General features: G+C 40.9%; 1 protein-coding gene across 8 annotated transcripts in view; it reads left to right on the forward strand.

Annotated features, from left to right (window-relative positions):
• Positions 1 to 4,745: 4,745 nt before the first annotated feature.
• TFB1M (transcription factor B1, mitochondrial) overlaps positions 4,746 to 19,799 on the forward strand; it is a 33,927-nt gene continuing 18,873 nt past the window's right edge. For 2 of the 8 annotated variants that reach the window (XM_076333811.1, XM_076333817.1), the window contains exons 1-5: positions 5,266 to 5,602; positions 6,154 to 6,311; positions 7,859 to 8,010; positions 11,609 to 11,717; positions 13,463 to 13,614. In XM_076333811.1, the coding sequence (XP_076189926.1) occupies positions 6,179 to 6,311; positions 7,859 to 8,010; positions 11,609 to 11,717; positions 13,463 to 13,614 (546 nt within the window). In that variant the 5' untranslated portion in view covers positions 5,266 to 5,602; positions 6,154 to 6,178. The other 6 variants (XM_076333816.1, XM_076333813.1, XM_076333812.1 and 3 more) reach the window with 6 other exon arrangements.

A 19,799-nucleotide genomic window follows, 5' to 3' on the forward strand; every position in this document is an offset into this window, starting at 1 on the left:
TGGCTTCTAAAATTACTGCGACCATGCAAATGTACATCTCTCCGCTGTTATCTTACCTAAACTTTTTCCCATTTGCTAATTTATTTTCTTCAGCATTTTATCTGGTCACAGAAGTTTCCCTGAGGGAGGGCAGTCACTGCGTTGTTTGTACAGTGCCTGGTGCAATGGGTTCCTAAAATCTGTTTAGGATCCTTATGAGGTAGTGCAACAGAAATAATAAACATTTTATTTTAACAAACAATAGAAAACAGTGTCTTTGAGAACAAGCTGAAGAATAGAGGCCTTGTGGTATGAAAATACTTCCAGCAGGGTGGAAAAGAAAAGATTTTCTGTATCTATCTAACCTGTTTTGGGTGTTACATTTCCCTATCTTTTTTCAATGCAATCTGGCCATTTACAACTTGTCATCTTATTTACCTTAAGTTGATGTAAAATAATTGCCAAATAGATTTTTCTGTCTTAGAATTCGAATTGAGTGTGGCATTTCAAGAGCATGGTGTGAACCTTGTTTTCTACAACACAATGCCCTAACATAACACTAGTAACAATAATCCCAAGCAACACAATCATTTCAGGTCAGTGACATTGTACTTCCTTTTAGAGGGGGTTATTTTTAAGTTGTAACAACCTGAACATAGAACCAGTAAATAATTAGTATGTATGAATGAGCTCATCAAGTCTGTAAATTTAAAAACTGAAATCGCCACTGAAATCCCACAATTACTGTGGAAACTTTCCACTGGTGCACATGCTTTTTCATAATTACGGCCGCAACTTCGGTTTCAACCCTTGCAATGCTGGCAGGTGAACCTGAACTGAAGCTGCAGAAGAAGAACTCCAAGTGATCCCATAAGGGTGTCTCTGCACAACTGATCTCAGGACCTGAATCTGAGCTGCTTCAGATGCCCAGTTTATCTTTCCCTGGCATCTATCTGATCTGTGGAAAACATGCTCAATGTTTCATTGGTTTCAAAATCAGCAGGCTCTGTCTCTCAGGTCAAGACACAATTGAATGATGAAATAAGTCAGATGGTGGATTCCTGCCATTCTCAAAATAAAGTATTTCACCAGCATTCCAAAATTCTGTATTATTTTGTTTATTTTTTTTTGTCAACTGCTCTCACCCTGGAGGAAGGAAAGAAAATAGATTAAAAACTTCTTTAATAGATTCTTGGGCCAAGCTCCAGCATCAAAACGTAGTTGCCCAAAGTCTAACTTGAGGGGTCTTTAAAGTTTTATTATTGCTATTTATGGTAGTGCTCTCCATATTCCAGCTGCTTTCTACATACTTAAGGACTGTCCTGACCGTGGTGTTCATAACCCTTCGTTGTTACACAAATACCGGAAAGTCAATCCTGTCACCATAGACCTTACACTCAAAGCAGGTAAGACAGCTGTAAGGCAGTGAACGTAGAGAGGCATGCACGGTATCTCCCAACGATCACACAGCAGATCACCAGGACAGCTGGGAAAAAAATCTTGATCTCCCCACCTATGGGTCACTGCCTTGTCCGTGGCAGCACAATGACTCCTCAAGGTTCTCCTCTGGACAGTGAACTCTGGAAAACAAACCTTTCACACATAGTGTGCAGGCCATTAGGCGACCACCTTCTTAGCAATGGCAGAGCTTGAGATGTGACACGATAACTAGAATAATGCGGAAGATCTTCCAGTAGCTTATTCTTCTTCTTGCAGACTTCGAGGCATGTAATCAGAAATGCCTTCCAGTGACAATTCCAACATGTCAAGGGAGAAAGTATTTTCTGTTAAGAGGCTGGAGAGTCGCAGGGTGGGTGTCAGGCATTCACAGGAATGGAAAAATTCCTTCCAGTTTCTTCTTCTCACATTTCTTCCGTGAACTTTGTTAGGACCGTTAAGAAGGAAGTGCTCTTCCTGCAGGCCCTACATAACTTGCAGAGGAACGAAAGGGCTGGGATAAGCAGAAGAAAGCTGGGAAGGCTCACTTTTCCTCTTGCAGAATATGTAAGACTTAGTTGGAGACGTCTTCTAGAAATGACCAGATGACGTGATGAGTTAAGGCTTAACTCATCCACTTTCCCTTCATGAGTTTTAGGGACCACCTTGACTCTCCAACCCATACACTACTACCCCTATAGCAACTTTAGGAGTCTGGAAAACATTTCAACTATAAACTGGAATTATTATTTTAGCAAGTGATTTTTCTACCAAAATTTTTCTACAAGTAGACCTATTAGCACAGATTGCTATACTTCTTTCAAGTACCTAAGTATGAATCTATTATATCTTGTTATTATTACAGTAAGAGTTATGGCCACATGAAATACCTGGAAACTTCTGTATGTGCATCTAATCAAGAAAGAGCTTGTACTTTAACTATGACAGAACAGTATTTGTATACAAAGACTGAGTAGACTTGAGGTTGCAAGACGAAAAAGCTCAGCCTTGGTGACAATCAAGTATGAAATGCATTATTAAAACAATGCTCTGACATGACATTCTTTATGTACTGAGAAAAACTTTTAAGCTGGCGTCTTTTTTGCTTTAGAGTTAAAATAGCCTGGATGCCTCAGCTGGTCATAAAGCTGATTCATCCCATGCCATTTTCACACTTGCTCCTCCTAAGACCCAGACCATATTCCTTCAAATTTCTTCAGATTTTAAGTAGAAAAATCATCATTATATTATTTTCTTGTAAAGCCCTTTTGGAATTGGGCGAAGTAACAAATATCATTTGAAATCCCACATTTTCACCAACAGGTGGAGCTTACATTTTATATTTCATTTATAATTACTTTAAAATCAAATAATATATATATAGACAAATACTTTATACCTCACAAACTCAAAACTCCAGTGTTTCAGATAAGATTAGGACCATGACATTTTATTCCAATATTCCACTGTATGTAAACAATAAACCCTAGGCCAGCTCCTTTTCTTACTGACACCAATTGCAAACTCCCTGTTTTTAATGACCGCATAATTAAATCCATTTTGATTTTTCTTTAAATGTGGCCCCTTCGCATTATATTCTCTGTCCTGTTGACTCCACTAATGTTCACACATGTATTATTTATCTCACACGCACAGGTTTTAACTGTGACAAACTTGATTGATCTCAGAATACGACTGAACCCACATCTGTAAGGAGATACTGATGCAGATACTGTGTATCAACCTTCTTCCACTTAATTCTTCACAACACTAAAATACATTACAGTATCTGCTGCTATTATTTAACTAGAACAGGCTATAGATGGCAGAGGCTATGTCTAATGCACAAAGCTATTTAGAATTAGACCCACTGTTTAACCTGAGTGAGGAATTACATTTTGCAAATCCTTTAATGTCTTTATTTTCTTACATCTACCTAACAATATCCTTGATTATCGGTGGCTTTTTAGTAACTGTTTAGATTTCTGGAAACATCTTCTTAGCATTCACTTGCACTGTCATAATAATCATCAAGCATGGAATTATAAAGGCAAAATGGAAAAAAGAACCTTAAAATCCAACTATTGTTCAAAAGTGCTGTGGAGAAGGGAACTTCCTTAATCCACCGTGACAAAAGAGATTGCAGAAATACTCTGCCAAAATGGCTTCTGATGCTACCAGTGAATTTTAGGATGAGCAAAACTGGATAATGTTTTAAGAATATATACACAGCTATAAATATACATGCACATATACACGAACACATGCACTTACATGTTGGTACAGTATATTGTAGCTAAAATTCTGTTGCAACATGCAATTGCTCAGTTTATATAATGTAATTACTCATAAGAACACTATTATTAAATCTGTTTCTTCAATGCTAATTCCCCAGTCAGATCAAGACATGAGTATTGTACGGCTCCAATTGGAAAAAACTTAGATATACAGAAACATAGAAGCATTCATATTTTCAAAGGAAATGCAGAGAACCGCAGGTTCTGATCACAGTCCAAAATTAACCTCTAGATACACAGAAATGAGCAGGGCCAGACATTTGTGCAATATCCAGATCAGCTGAAAAATGGCCTAGCACTTGGCTCATTCAAACTAAAAAAACCCCCAAACCTCCACTGTAAATACGGCAGGCCAATTTAATTCCAGACTGATCTGCAAATCTGTGAACCTGCGTTCCCATTCGACTTCCGTGTCTTTTGAGAACACACCACCAGCACCCACGTGCCCGATCCCGGAGCCTGCAGGTAACAGCTCTACCCATCTGAAAGGGTGTCAGACAGATCGAGTTACCACAGAAATGAATAAACTACACCTTAACCCACAATGATGACTGCCAACGGGTTTTTTTTATTGCCTAGACTCATCTTTGCCGTGGTAACGCGCACCCAGAGCCACTGCCGTTTCAGGCCCACTGCTGCCATCCCCGCCAGCGGAGCCTACAGCTCCAACGAGGCCTTGCTCCGGGGCCTCCTTCGTGGACGCGGCAGGAGCCCTCCCTGGCAGCCACGGGAGCAGCCGGCAAATGAAAGCCTTCTGGAAGGTTCATACAGTGTGCGCGGAAAGGCCTCTGAGGCCGCCCCGACCTGGCAGAGCTGCTCCGTTAACCCACGGAACCGCAAGGAAGGACGAACGGCGGCGACGCCGACCACACCGCCGCCCCCGGCCGCCCACCGCGCATGCGCACGCGGACCGGCGGGTGGCCTCCCGCCCGCCCCGGGGCGCACGCGCGGCCCCCCCCCCCCCGGACACGGAGCCAATCAGGGCGTTGACCAGGCGCATGCGCCGCTAGGGGACACCGGGGCAGAAGCGAGGCACTTCCTTTTCCGGGTTAGCTCCCGCCGTACACCGTAAGGAACCGCGGCGCTGCTGGGTGCTACTCTGAGGTTTCCTTTCCGCCAGAGCAGCGGCAGGAGAAGTGCGTGCGGCCGCATGGCGCCTCCGCCCCGCCCCGGCCCGTGCGGCGGTTCCGCGCGGCGCCCCGCTCCGCTCCTCCCTTGGATCTTGCGCGCCCTCGCTTCCCCCACCACGCTGACGGCTTCTGCGCCTGCGCGGCCGGCCGCCGTGCCACCCCTACGGGCGCCGTCACGGGGAGCATGCGCGCTGGGGCGCCGGTCCTCGGGCGGGGGGGGGGGGGGGCGAGCGGCCAATGGGTGGGGCATGGGGCGGGGCCTCCCCGAGCCCCTGTTCCGCTGCGGGCGGGGCCAGAGCGCTGCCGGGGCTCGGGGGCCCTTCCGGGAGGGGCCGCGGGGCAGGGCGGTGGGGCCCGGCCCTCTGCAAGGGGGGGCTGCCCTCCTGCCGCCGGGGGGGTGGCCGGGCCGCCCCGGCCGTCTGAGTGCGAGGGGCGGCTCGTGCTCCGTTCGGTGCGAGCGCCGCTTGTGACGGCGCTCCCCGTGGCGGGGGGCCGGGCGCTGCCCCCGGCCCGCCAGCCGCTGTCAAGCGGCGTCCGCGCTGAAGGCTCACCTCCGCCTCCTGCCCGCTGGTCTCAGCGCTCCGCGGCTTTGCCCTCATCGGTCCCTGTCGTGAGGCCACTGTGACCTAGGGTGCGGAAGGCGGCCTCTCCGCAGACGGCCCGTTGCGTGTCGGGCTGCACCTCAGAAAGCAGTAGCGTTGTGTGGCGGGCCCCGCTGCCAAAGGGCGAGCGCTTGGTGCCGAAACTTGTTGGCCCGAGGTGTGTAATGGTGAGGCTGGGGCTGGCGAGCGCCAGCAGAGAGAGGTGAAACGTTTTGTCCTGTCGTGCTGAAAGTGGAAAGAATTTTTTTTAAAAGTAGCTAATGCCGTTGTTTACACTTGGGGTTCCTATCTTCACCTCTGCTTAGAAAAGCAGGTGATTCAGTAATTAAAAAAAAAATCTTTTAATTCTTCTTCAGGGACGCTTTAATTAAATATATTGTCTTTATCTGATACCGTGAATTCCAGCAGATCATCCTTAATGAGTCTTTTTTTAAAGTAATGAAAGATTGACGTTGAACAATTGTGAGAGCGTTTTGTTTTAGCTGATGTTTTGGCAAAGTTACAAAACAAGACCGTTTCCCAAAGCCCGCAAATACATGCTTAGCATAAGCACTGCATACAGTAGTCAAAATACTGATGTTTAAAATTTAGCACTTGTGTAATGATTTGTAAATCATGTCTTGGTTTGTAAACTTAGTAGGGTTTTTAATATTAAGTACATTAGAACTTATTGCATGTGCTGCAGTCATCTTCTCAATGTCTCTCTAGGAGGAAGGAACAAGAGTTTTGTCTTATGGCTGTTCCAGGAAAGGTGGCGGCTTTCCGTCTGCCTCCCCTGCCAACTGTTGGAGAGATTATTAAACTTTTTCGCCTTAAAGCACAGAAACAACTTTCCCAGAACTTTCTGCTGGATTTGCGATTGACAGGTTAAATGTTTTATTTTAATATTTTTAACTACTATAAAAGATGTATCCCAGTTTCCTTCAGAATCCAGATTTTAGCTAAGGAGATGATTTTTGCATGATGACGTCTGTCAAACTCATGACAGCTCAATGGTAAACTTTTAAAAACTTCTTTTAAAAGTAGTTTTAGCTTAGACGAATTGATTTTACTTGTAAATTCCTAGAAAATGTTTCTTTATAAATTATAGAGTAATTTTTAGATAGAAACTATATTCCTGTATAAAATATGAGCTATAGATTGAAATGCAAAAATCCAAGCCTTAGTAGTACTTTTACCATTCAGGTACTATTATAGTTTATAAGTTTGATTCAAAAATGAGTAATTTTTTCAGATTATTATGTATCATAGAAAGTACTGTAACTCATTGTGCAGTTTAATTTACTGTATACTGTGGTTAGGAAGGTCATTTGTCTCAGTTTATCAGAAATGTTGTGGCTTTTTTGAACCAGCTACATTGTTCTGAACAATTCAGTTTTCTCCAGCTTCACGTCAGCAATAGGTGACAAAGCTGGCAGTGCTCAATCAGTGGTGAGTTTCTTTACTGTCCTAGCGGTGTCTGGGTTTTGCAGTAATAAATGCAGTGCAGCTTCTTGTAACTGGTGATTTGATTACATTTGAAGATTTGGGTTGATAAAGATTTAGGATATGAACATGAAACTCAGTTCCACTTCCTGAATAACTGGACTCTTACCCTTGAATAAAAATATCCACGTGCATTTAGTAGAACCTTACAAGTAGATGAGTCTTCGGATATTTCTTGGTTTTATTGCATACTTAAGAAATTACAGAGTGAGCCACATAATGTCTTTCAGCATCCCTCTCTCCGTGCTTCTTAATGATCTCTTTGTTTCATTAGCTACGTTTTTAATCCTTATTTTAATCCTTTTTCAATCCTTATCTGTTCTCTTTCCTGGCTGTAATGCCTTCCAGTGTTGTATCCTCCCACTTACGTACAGGTATTCTTTCCTCATCTTTCAACTGCCCCACTTTCTGTAACTTCCAGTCGCCTGTATTCCAACTTTTACTTTACTCCAGCTCCTCCCTCATAAAATTGCTCTGTACATATTGTAATCTTCGTAGAGATTCACTGTAACTTTTTTGCTTCTTAAATTTCCTTGAAACTGAGGTACTGTAGTGAAATACCTTTATAAGGATAAGTAGTGAGACTTTAGGACACTGAACACAAGTGCTTACTTGCAGGAGGAGAATAGAACTGCTAGTTTACAGATGATAAATAATACTCTCTTATTCTGTAATGAGCAACAACGTATATTAAAGCCATTAAACTTTAAATAGTCTTTTTTTAAACAGTTGAGTGTATCTTGTAGTATGAAACCGATCTGAATTCTGTGCAGTCTAGCAGGCGTGCGATCATTTAACTGGGATGTGTCACTGTTTGTGTCTGTTCTGTGATGAGCACACTTGTGCTTTAACAATAAACAGTGAGTTTATCTTAGTGAGCTGGATCTTTTGGAGAATAAAGGCTTAGTATGTTCTTTGTGTCTTGCAGACAAGATAGTGAGACAAGCTGGCGAGCTGAAAAATGCCCATGTTTGCGAAGTGGGCCCTGGGCCAGGAGGAATTACCAGATCCATTCTCAGTGCTGGTGTTGAACAGCTCCTTTTAATTGAAAAAGATGCTCGATTTGTTCCAGGATTGCAGGTACCATCTGGAGAATAGTTTGTATAAATGTATCCACAACATCGAATAACAACATTTTAAGAAAATAGAAAGGTTCCAAGTATCTTGTTGAGATCTCAGCATTGAAAATAGGTTTGCTTCTTTGGCTTAAATCAGAGCTATCATTTGTTTGAAGATGAAAATACACAGTATAGCAATTAATTGCTCCTGCTTTCTCATATGCCTTTTCATTTAAATACCCATTGTCTCTTCAGGACCTGATCCTGCAACAGAATTAAGGCTGAGGTGTGGCTGTTTTTTTCAGGTTGAGACGTTTCAGGTGCTTTAAAGGTCTATCCGTGCACGTGAAATAGTAGTTTGAAGGTGGAACGTAATGTCCTTTGGTCTTATTTTTCATTTTAACCCTAATAATTATGCTTTAAAGCTTATAAAATTGTGAACGTATTTCTCCAGTTAATACAGTTTAATGTGGATTAACATCCACATACAGAAGAATAAAGCAAGCATTTATTTTACATTTTCAAAAAACCCCACTCTTAAACTTTTGTTCCTTTCTTTTGAAGTTGGTATAAGTTCACAAGTCATTGTGGCATTTTGAAACACCATCTAGTTGTGTTGATGAAGTTTGGCTGTATAAATTTAGCAAGAAAAACTGAGTCCAAAATCTCTTCAGATTTGACTGTTTTCTTGTGCCTCTACAACCTCAAATCACAGCAATTCAAAGGGCTTTCCATATATTGTACTGTGTCTTCTGTAGTAAATCAGCAGTGAAAATAGGTAGTTCACTTGAGAACAGCTACCATCTCTTTGTAGGACAAAAACAATGTAAGATACGAATGAAACTGCTCATATCCTTAAACCTGAATATGCATGTAACTATGTCTTTTTAGGGTTAGCCACTGATAATTTACAGTATGCCATCTTTGCCTTGTGAAGTACGAAAACGTTATGTTTTCACTTTTCTTGAATGGTGGCAAATCTGCATTTTTGTTTTAGATTTTAAGAACTGTTTTGGAGAGTATTTGAGGTTAAATGATACTTACTTTAGTTAACAAAGTTTTTTAAGTACTTAGACAATTTTTCCGGTCTTCCAAAATGCAGCCACTACAACAGATTTCTCTGAATAAAAGTATACTTTTCAGGGTCTTTAATGATCTTTTGGTATGTAATTATCTTTACTATTCAAGTGAATTAACGTTAGTCATTATATTTAATTAGCAACCTCACAGTAGAAATAAATATGTCTGAATGAGGTTATTGAATATAAAGATGCTATAACTCAGTAACAGTGGATGTAAATGAACAAGAAATATGTTGCATCCATTAGTGTTAAATTTGGTATTGTTTTTTTCTCTCCAGATAAGACAATACATAACAGAATCTTTTATTTTGTGATAATGTGGGTTGTATTAGCTATTTTTTTTCTGGTTTCCCATTAAAAGCTCTATCAAAACCAAATGCTTACAGAAGGGTTGAGATTTGAATAACAGAAAATGTCAGAGATTAAAATAACAATTGGGGACTTTTACTTAAAAATATCTCTTTAGATACTTATAAAATCACTGATGTAAAGCGTACAGCTTTTTTCATTAACTGTTTTTCTATCACAAAACTGAAGTTGCGATCCTCTTTACTGCAATATTGAAGTATAGTGAAGAACATATGTGTACAGAGTAACAGTTTACACAAGCTGAGAGTCTGTCAGTTCTGTCTTGCTTTTAAAGAATCACAACCTCACTATGCCATATGCCCTAATAGTTGTTAGGCTGGAAAGATTTATGAGGAGAGAAAGGGTGCTCTCAGCTAGAGAGTGGATTGAATATAGAATTCTTCCAGGAACACCATTTTAATTTTTTCTTTGTGCCTTTTTGGTTGTGTGTGAAGAACAGGAGGATCTGTATGATGGGGAATCACTTCGCTTATGTGCTTGGTGCACAAGAGCTCCTGGAACTGTGTTAGCTGCACACATTGGCCTTAAAATGGAGAAAGTTTCAGTGGGTTTCTAAGTCTTTATTTCAAATTAGAAATATACAACTGTGTTTTTCTGCTCACAAATTAAATGCAGTTCTCAATTATGTTAAGTGTGATACTCAAAAAACCCCAAACTCCTCTTGACATGAAAACCATTATTAAAAAACAATATAACATATGTTAATAATCCATTATTGTGTAGGCAGCTGTCTGCTTCCTCTTATGCTATTTTCTAACTTTATTGATCTTACATTATCTTTCATCCTGTTACAGCATTTATAACAGCTTCAAAGAAAGATTTGAGAAATCATGGCCAATTAGTGAATTTGTATGCAATATAATTGCTAGTGTAATGCCGAAAAATCTGTTAAGTGGTTTGGAGTTGAGGTCAGATTTATTTTTTCTATTTGGAAATAATTGGTCTTAAAACATGGAACCCTTTTTTTGTTTTTTAGCACGCTACATAAAATTTAGCTGTTTTGACAGTAAAATAAACCTTTACTCAAAAAAATTTCATGCAAACATTTTGTGAACAGTATGAGAAAGCAGCACTTTCCTTTGGCTCAGAGACCTGTGAAAGCTGTTTGTGCCCCTGAGCATGTTAACACGATTCAGATTGGAGATGGAACTAACAATGGTGAGCAGTTTATTTCGTCAGTTAAGCCACTAGCACTTAACTGTTCATGGATTTGGATTTCTGTGCAAAAGCAAAATTGTTCTTTAAGTCGTTTTTCATTATTCTGACTTAGGAACAATAAATATACTCAAATGTCATCTTTGTAAAAGTTGACTTGGCTTTTGAATTATGCTGTTTGTGCATAGTTTCATACTGTAAGAGAAAAGATGAGTACAACACTAAACAATGTAACTCATTTTGATTGTGTAAACTGACACCAGAAATGAAAGAATTGGTCATCAAACTACAGCCGGTTCTGAGTTTGCCTTTCAGCCTTTATTAAATACTAGATAAGCTGCAGAAGTGGGATAGAGAAGTTGACAACAGAGTGGATTTTGTAGCATCTAACAAGATACAAATTTTTGAGATTTTCTCTAGTGCTAGGTATTAATTCCCTCATTTTTGGGAACTCCTTGGTTTCTAATGGTGTGAGTTCAGACTACTACAGGGAGTATCTTTTCCCCCTTTTTTATGTAAAAGAAAAAATGACTGAATATTTCTGCAGCCTTGTATCACATATGGCTATAATTAGATAATGGACTCTACAGCTACGGGGGAGACAGAATAAACAACATGAGCCTTGTTTCCATAGGTAATGGATGTAAAAACTTTTCAAAACCTGCTGCTTGCATTATTACTTAAATCAGGTGGGGTCCTGCTAGTGGCCCCGGGTTTGTTAATTGTCATTGTTGAAGAGACTCTTAGCAGTCTTTTTCAAGTTTAAATTCCCTGTTGAGAATTCTACAGCTGTGAATAGTAAGCGTTTACAGAATCACACATTAAACTTTTTTGTTAGTGTTTGCTTTTTGAAAGTAAATACTTACTAATAGTGTGCTCAGTTTTAACTGCTATTGTGTTTTTTTGTATGTTGAAAATAAATACATAGCAATGGTTTCATTCCTGTTGTGGCTGAAGCTGGAAATCAGTTTGGTTAATACTCACTGTGAATTCTGCTTGCTTGCTTACAAACAGATGCTATCTGAAGCAGCTCCAGGAAAAGTGTGCATTGTTCATGGAGATATTCTGACATACAAGATGGAGAAGGCTTTTCCAAAGCACTTAAAAAAGAACTGGGAGGATGGTTAGTATTTGGGTTTGGTTTATTTCATTCTTAAGGCTTCTGAGTTAGTCTTAAGTGTGGTGATATAGTTGGAGTTCACTCAGCGCAGGTGTACATTTTGAAGGTAAGAAGGGAGAAACAAGCTAACTTTCTTTCTAGAAGGAAACAGAGAATCATCTTCCTCTTCTAAGACAAAACAGTGGAATTTGTGTGACATTCACCATAGTCAACATTATTGAGGAACTTTGCAGTTATTAACCTTAGGGTATCTATCTTGACCGTACAATAACGACTCTTGGAAAGTATAAAAGCAAATCAAATGGTATACTGTTTTCCCAGCTTCTTCCTCTTTTTGAAGAAGCCAGAAGCCACCACTGCTGGCGTTCCACTGAAGAAATTTCTGTAACTTTCTTTGAAGCTTTTAGGAAACTTGTCCTCAAAAATTTAATTTTCTCATTGCATTGGCTTCAGCTGGATATTTTTGGCAAAAGTAGAATCTAATCAGAGATTTTTTTTTTTTCCAAATCTGAGGTTCTTGTAGGACTCAATTTCACTTCCCTTTAAAACATGTGATAGTATTAGATAAATCAGAGAGAACCTCCCAGGCCTCTTTTCCAAATTTCTTAATTTAAGATAGAGTCACTGTCTGTAGTGCCTGAAGAACAGTAAACTGCTTTCTGACTTAGGACATAAAAGACCATGCCACATTATGTTCATCTTGAAAAATTCCATGCCATATTTGCCTCATTGCAAAAGGTAAGTGCTTCACAAAACAAAACTATGAGCAAATGCATGTATGAAGGTGTAGAGCAGTTTTTAAAAATTTACCTTTCTTGACCACACATATAAGTCGTTGTTGTCTTTGAAGCTAACTAATTAGAGGTAAGATATACTTTTGCTGTATTACTGCTATATGAAAATCTGAAAGGCTGGTGGATTTCAGAAAAACACTTAGCCATCTCTGATATATGTGTAATATCACAAATACGCTAGAAATATCACAGCCTAAAAAGTGCATAAGTGTGCCAGAAAACCAGCTTGAATTCGGTATCATCATGTCTTATTCATGTTATTAAATGCTGTAGTATCTAAGAAACAATGACATGCTTTTGTCCACTTCTGTTGCACTTCTGCTTAGACATAAGGATCCCCGCTAATGAAATGCCTGCTTTGTGTTGTACAACACATAGATACTGATACGATACGTAATTGGACAATACGTATCACTTATTATGGCTAAGTCTTGTACTTGCTCTAAGACCTTTTGATTTCCGAGGACTCTACAGAAGGAGAGCTCTGTCCAGTTTGAGCTAGGTGATTGTTCTGGGGATTATGAGAACTCAGTAAAATGCCCCTGGGAGGAACGTGTTGGACAGAAGGATGAGTGTACCTAATAGTCATAGTTTACAATCATGAAAACACTGTTGTAGTTTTGCTGTTGTTACAGTTTTGCTATTCTAGAGTAGCTCAGCTGAAATCTACCGATCAGCTGAAAATCAGCTGAAAGCTACTGATTTATTCAAATGTTAATGAGAACCAAACATAACCACTTTTTTCCAACTAATTACTGAGAATAGTAACACAGTTTTGTCAGTGTAAGACAAGTATAAATGGAAAGGCATAATTTTGGTGACACGATAAAAATTGTTTTCATATTTTAAGTCTAGGTTGATACGCACCTATCTTTCTTACTTACATGTTCTTTCATGGCAAAATATTATGTAAAACTTTTTGACAGTTGTTTTTCTTCCATCAAATGTTAACAGAGCCACCAGATATACATATCATTGGGAATCTGCCCTTCAGTGTTTCAACTCCTCTAATCATCAAATGGCTTGAAAATGTTTCCAAAAAGGATGGACCTTTTATTTATGGCAGGACACAACTGACGTTGACTTTTCAGAAGGAAGTTGCAGAGGTAAGATGTTATTGTTTTCCCAGAATTTTAAACAAAAATTTGTTTATGTGCAACCTCTTGTTTAAAAGTACAAAACCAATCTTAGTTGGCTTTAAAAAGAGAGGAAAGACTTGGTTCAACTTTTAGTTTGTGTGCTATAAATTATGAATTTTAATGTTGAATTAATCATCTCTGATCCTTTCAGAGCACTTTTTTTTTTTCTTTAAATGTCTTATGGAGGGATATATTTCCTTGAGGTGCTTAATCTGTGCTTTTCTGAAGTCTGATTTGTTCGACATGAATAGATTCCACAGGACTCTTCTGTTTTTAAATATCTTTCTTCTCTCACAGTCATTCATGCATCGTTTCATCAGTCTGTTTTTCCTTACCTTTCAATCATCTCAAGAAGTACACTCATAATTATTTCCTTTGCCCTCTTAATTAAAATAATCTTTAAAAAAGATAACTTCCTTGAAATAAGGAAAAATGGAAGGTTAGCATTATTTCCAGTTGTGATTCAACACTTAAAACATAGGGGGTGTTCTGTCAAGACCATGGAAACTGACTCTGGCTTTTTTGAATGAGACTTCATATCAGAATTATTAATGGATTGCTGCCAGTCTTATGTGTGTAAAAAGGCATCATTTGAGTTCTGTCACAGCAAGTCCAAGAGCAAACTGAGATTTTACTTTGTCTCAATAGTTAGATTCTCAAAGAAGACCAAACTGATGAGCTGTGTAGTAGTGTTAATTCTACATCAGTTGATAATAGGTTGACTTACTCCACAATCCTTTCAGACTTAACAGTTTACCTCTGTTGCCATTGCACAAAATGTATCATATCATAGAGGCTGGAAGACTTTCTGCTTTGTATTTATGAAAAGCAGTATGGCTTCTTACCAGCATCTCACTTGCTTTTAAAAAAAAAAAAAAGGAAAAGGAATTACACATCAGTCTGAAAACTGAATTTCCATCTAATTACTCCAGTGTTCATAAATATCTGGTTTTCTGTGTGCAACCTAAATGTGTGTGCTGTTTTAATTTTAATCTTTCACAGTAAAAATTCTAATAGGAAAATTTTGCTGTGGTTTTTTCAGTACGCAGTTTAGTAATAATTATATATGCAAGTGGCATGTCTGCTGTCATTTTGGGATCATAGGAAACCATATTGTGCTGTCCGGAAACCAGGACACCTTGCAATCAAGATTCAAGACAAGTACTGGAGTATTTCCAGTAGGTGGCTCTAGAGAACTCAGGGACAAACGTTTAGTATGAAATAAGCTAGATTTCTTAATTCAGTTCTAAGCTCATGTGGTTTCAGGCATTAAAAAATCCAGATCTGTTTTCCAAAAGGACTTCATGTCATTTGAGATTATACCTCGTTGCAAAATATGGCTAATGGACTATGATATAAAATGCAAAGTGATGATGGGTAAGATGCAAAGATCTGTGACAGCAGTGAAAAAAATGGCCTAGCACTGTGTGAGAGCATAAATGCACTCTGTGCTTTATATAGCTGTAACCAGCTGCATACACCATTGGTGACATGCAGATTATAGTACTTCTGCACCCAGCATAGCTCAATGAGATGCAAAATACAATGCACTCTAAAGTTCCTTGTACTTAGAAAGCTGAGAAGTTAGAAACACTAGGAAATTGAATTATATGTTGTTCAAGGTCATGCAGTGAATCAGTGTTAATTGTTGTTGAGTTTACATTCTGGGATCTCTTGATTCTTGTTCTTACATCTATTTAAACACAGATCTTCCACTGAAGACAAAATTGTTTGTAGTTTCTGGTTTGCATTTCCATAATTGATTTGACATAATAAAAAACTCATTTGACAGAGACTACTTTGTTTTATGATTGGGAGAAACAATGATAATCAAAATCTGTGTCTTTTTTCTGGCCCTCTGAAGTTGCTGAAGTTAACCATTGTAATTTGGCATATACAGGAAAACTATGGTATAGTTGCCATCACGGAAACATGGTGGGATGACTCGCACAACTGGAGCGCTGCAATGGATGGCTATAAACTCTTCAGAAGGGATAGGCAAGGAAGGAAAGGCGGTGGGGTAGCCTTGTACGTTAGGGAGTGTTTTTGTTGTCTAGAGCTTAATGATGGTGACGATAGGGTTGAGTGTTTATGGGTAAGAACCAGGGGGAAGGCCAACAAGGCAGAGATCATGGTGGGAGTCTGTTATAGACCACCCATCCAGGATGAAGAGGCAGACAAAATATTCTATAGGCAGCTGGGAGAAGTCTCACAATTGTTAGCCCTTGTTCTCGTGGGGGACTTCAACTTACCAGATGTCTGCTGGAAATACAATACAGCAGAGAGGAACCAGTCTAGGAGGTTCCTGGAGTGTGTGGAGGATAACTTCCTGACACAGCTGGTGAGCGAGCCAACTAGGGAAGGTGCCCCGCTGGACCTGTTGTTTGCGAACAGAGAAGGACTTGTGGGTGATGTGACAGCTGGAGGCTGTCTTGGGCACAGCGATCATGAAATGATAGAGTGATGGGTTCTTGGAGAAGTAAGGAGGGGGGTCAGCAGAACTGCTGCCTTGGCCTTCCGGAGGGCAGACTTTGGCCTGTTTAGGAGCCTGGTTGACAGAGTCCCCTGGGAGGCAGTCCCGAAGGGCAAAGGAGTCCCAGAAGGCTGGACATTGTTCAAGAAGGAAATCTCAAAGGTGCAGGAGCAGGCCGTCCCCATGTGCCGAAAGACGAGCCGGCGGGGAAGAAGACCCCGCCTGGCTGAACAGAGAGCTTTGGCTGGAACTCAGGGAAAAAAAGGAGAGTTCATGACCTTTGGAAGAAGGGGCAGGCAACTCAGGAGGACTGCAAGGACATTGTGAGGTTATGCAGGGAGAAAATGAGAAGGGCCAAAGCCCAACTAGCCCAATCTGGCTACTGCCATAAAAGACAATAAAAAATGTTTCTATAAATACATTAGCAACAAAAGGAGGGCTAAGGAGAATCTCCATCCTTTATTGGATGCAGGGGGAAACACAGTGACAAAGGATGAGGAAAAGGCTGAGGTACTTAATGCCTTCTTTGCCTCAGTCTGTAATAGTAAGACCAGTTGTTCTCCAGGTACCCAGCCCCCTGAGCTGGAAGACAGGGACGGGGAGCAGAATGAAGGCCCCATAATCCAAGGGGAAATGGTTAGTGACCTGCGACACACACAAGTCTATGGGACCGCATGGGATCCAGCCAGGGGTACTGAGGGAGCTGGTGGAAGTGCTCCCCAAGCCACTTGCAATCCTTTATCAGCAGTCCTGGCTAACCGGGGAGGTCCCAGTTGAGTGGAGGTTAGCAAATGTGATGCCCACCTACAAGAAGGGCCAGAAGGAGGATCCGGGGAACTACAGGCCTGTCAGTCTGACCTCGGTGCCGGGGAAGGTTATGGAGCAGATCATCTTGAGTGCCATCACGCGGCACGTACAGGACAACCAGGTGATCAGGCCCAGTCAGCATGGGTTTATGAAAGGCAGGTCCTGCTTGACTAGCCTGGTCTCCTTCTATAACAAGGTGACCCACTTAGTGGATGAGGGAAAGGCTGTGAATGTTGTCTGCCTAGGCTTTAGTAAAGCCTTTGACGCCCTTTCCCACAGCATTCTCCTGGAGAAACTGGCTGCTCATGGCTTGGACGGGTGTGCTCTTCGCTGGGTAAAAAACTGGCTGGATGGCCAGGCCCGAAGAGCTGTGGTGAATGGAGTTACATCCAGTTGGCGGCCAGTCACAAGCGGTGTTCCCCAGGGCTCAGTATTGGGGCCAGTTCTGTTTAGTATCTTTATCAATGATCTGGATGAGGGGATCGAGTGCACCCTCAGTAAGTTTGCAGACGACACCAAGTTGGGTGGGAGTGTTGATGTGCTTGAGGGTAGGAAGGCTCTGCAGAGGGACCTGGACAGGCTGGATCGATGGGCCGAGGCCAACTGGATGAGGTTCAACAAGGCCAAGTGCCGGGTCCTGCACTTGGGTCACAACAACCCCATGCAGCGCTCCAGGCTTGGGGAAGAGTGGCTGGAAAGCTGCCCGGTGGAAAAGGACCTGGGGGTGTTGGTCGACAGCTGGCTGAACATGAGCCGGCAGTGTGCCCAGGCAGCCAAGAAGGCCAATGGCATCCTGGCTTGTATCAGAAATGGTGTGGCCAGCAGGAGTAGGGAAGTGATTGTCCCCCTGTACGCAGCACTGGTGAGGTCGCACCTCAAATACTATGTTCAGTTTTGGGCCGCTCACTACAAGACAGACATTGAGGTGCTGGAGCATGTCCAGAGAAGGGCAACGAAGCTGGTGAAGGGTCTAGAGCACAAGGAGGAGCAGCTGAGGGAACTGGGGTTGTTTAGCCTGGAGAAGAGGAGGCTGAGAGGAGATCTTACTGCTCTCTACAACTACCTGAAAGGAGGTTGTAGCGAGGTGGGTGTCGGTCTCTTCTCCCAAGTAACTAGCGATAGGACAAGAGGAAACAGCCTCAAGTTGGGCCAGGGGAGGTTTAGATTGGACGTGAGAAAAAATTTCTTTACCGAAAGAGTGGTTAAACATTGGAACAGGCTGCCCAGGGAAGTGGTTGAGTCACCATCCCTGGAGGTATTTAAAAGACATGTAGATGTGGTGCTTAGGGACATGGTTTAGTGGTGGACTTGGCAGTGCTAGGTTAACGGTTGGACTTGCTGATCTTAAAGGTCTTTTCCGACCTAAACAATTCTGTGATTCCATATTCAGTACCAGCAAATAGAGAACAGTGTAATGCAGATAATAAATGTGTACTGATATTTTATGTAATTGTGGATTTACATTCTTGAAAGGAAAATATCTTATAGTCAGAAGTTTGATGTCTTCACTGGATGTCTCTAAGCTGAGAGCCTAAATATCAAAGAAGGCCTCAGTGTATATGCCAGAAGCTCAGCAGAAGGGTAAGATGCTGTCATGGAATGGAGCCATGTGCTTTATAATCAATTAGGATAACTTCCTGTTAATAGTAAGAAAACAAAGCAACATGCTGTGTTACTTGTGGTCAAGCTCGTTTTTGCTAGTATAACAGGTAGAAAATACCTTTGCCTTTCTTGCTGTTGGTAGTTTCCTGCTTTTCTGTTTCGTTGTAGCACAGCTGCGTTGGCATGAGTTATGTCAGTGTAGACCTATTACTACAGACCATTCTGTTCTGATACGATTTGATTAAACCGATTAAAACTGTTGATGAGAACCAGCAGTTATGTTATGTACTGAATTCTGAGGCCTGTTAAGGAGGATAAGGTCAGATATCTACAGTAGTAAAAATGACACTTTTAAGTGTCAAGCAGATAATTTTGTCTCTTTGTAGTTTAACTTTGTAAAATTGTTACTTTGTGGATAAGAATTTTTGCCTTGCCCCAAATTCCTCAGTGCTTCACCTCAAATCTGGCACCTGGGCCGGGTACTTTCTGGCCCACTTCCATTAATATGAGTCATATTTCAGTTTAAATAGAAGATCTTTGTCAGTCTCTAATTTTGAACAAAACTGGGCAGAGAGAATAGTTCGCCTGAACTGCTCTGCCAGCGTGATCTGCAGGCTGGGAGGTGGGGTGCTAAACTGTTAGATATCTCGAAGACAGGCATGTTAGAAGAGCAGAATACTTAATCGTTTTGTATCCAACACTGCTGTCTATTTAGAACACTAGGCAAAAGGTGCTAATAAAGTAGAAAATATTTCAGAATTTTGAGCAGAAAACAGAAGAAAAATTACCATTATGTTTTCATAACTGATAAGGTTAGATACAAATAGTTATGTTCTAAAAAAAAAAAAATTTTTTTGCAGAAAGTGTTTTGTGTCCTAAAATTTTTTTAATATTCCTTTATATGGTCAGCTTTGCCAGTCTAATTCTTCATGTAGGTTAATTCCTGTGACAGATTTTGCAGATTCATTGATAATGGGGGTTTAATACGCGTTTATGAAAAGCACAGTTGTATGGCATAGCTTACTGAAGAACAAAACAAATAGTCGTTCCTGAGGTAGTCATTGAGAGTGGTTGATAGCAGCATTAGAAGAGATGTCAAGTACCACCTTGACTGTATTCCAGGTTAGGCTTCCGAATCTTTGTTCTGCTTCATGCCTTGCTAAAATTTTAATAGCGGATGCAAAAATGTTGCCTAGTTAGCTGAACTCCAGCATGGTTTACTTAGTGCAGTTTCAGATGCTATCCATATTTTAAAAGTAGGAACAAAGAA

This window comes from Aptenodytes patagonicus, chromosome 3, assembly GCF_965638725.1.
Source record: "Aptenodytes patagonicus chromosome 3, bAptPat1.pri.cur, whole genome shotgun sequence".
NCBI classification, from domain to species: domain Eukaryota; kingdom Metazoa; phylum Chordata; class Aves; order Sphenisciformes; family Spheniscidae; genus Aptenodytes; species Aptenodytes patagonicus.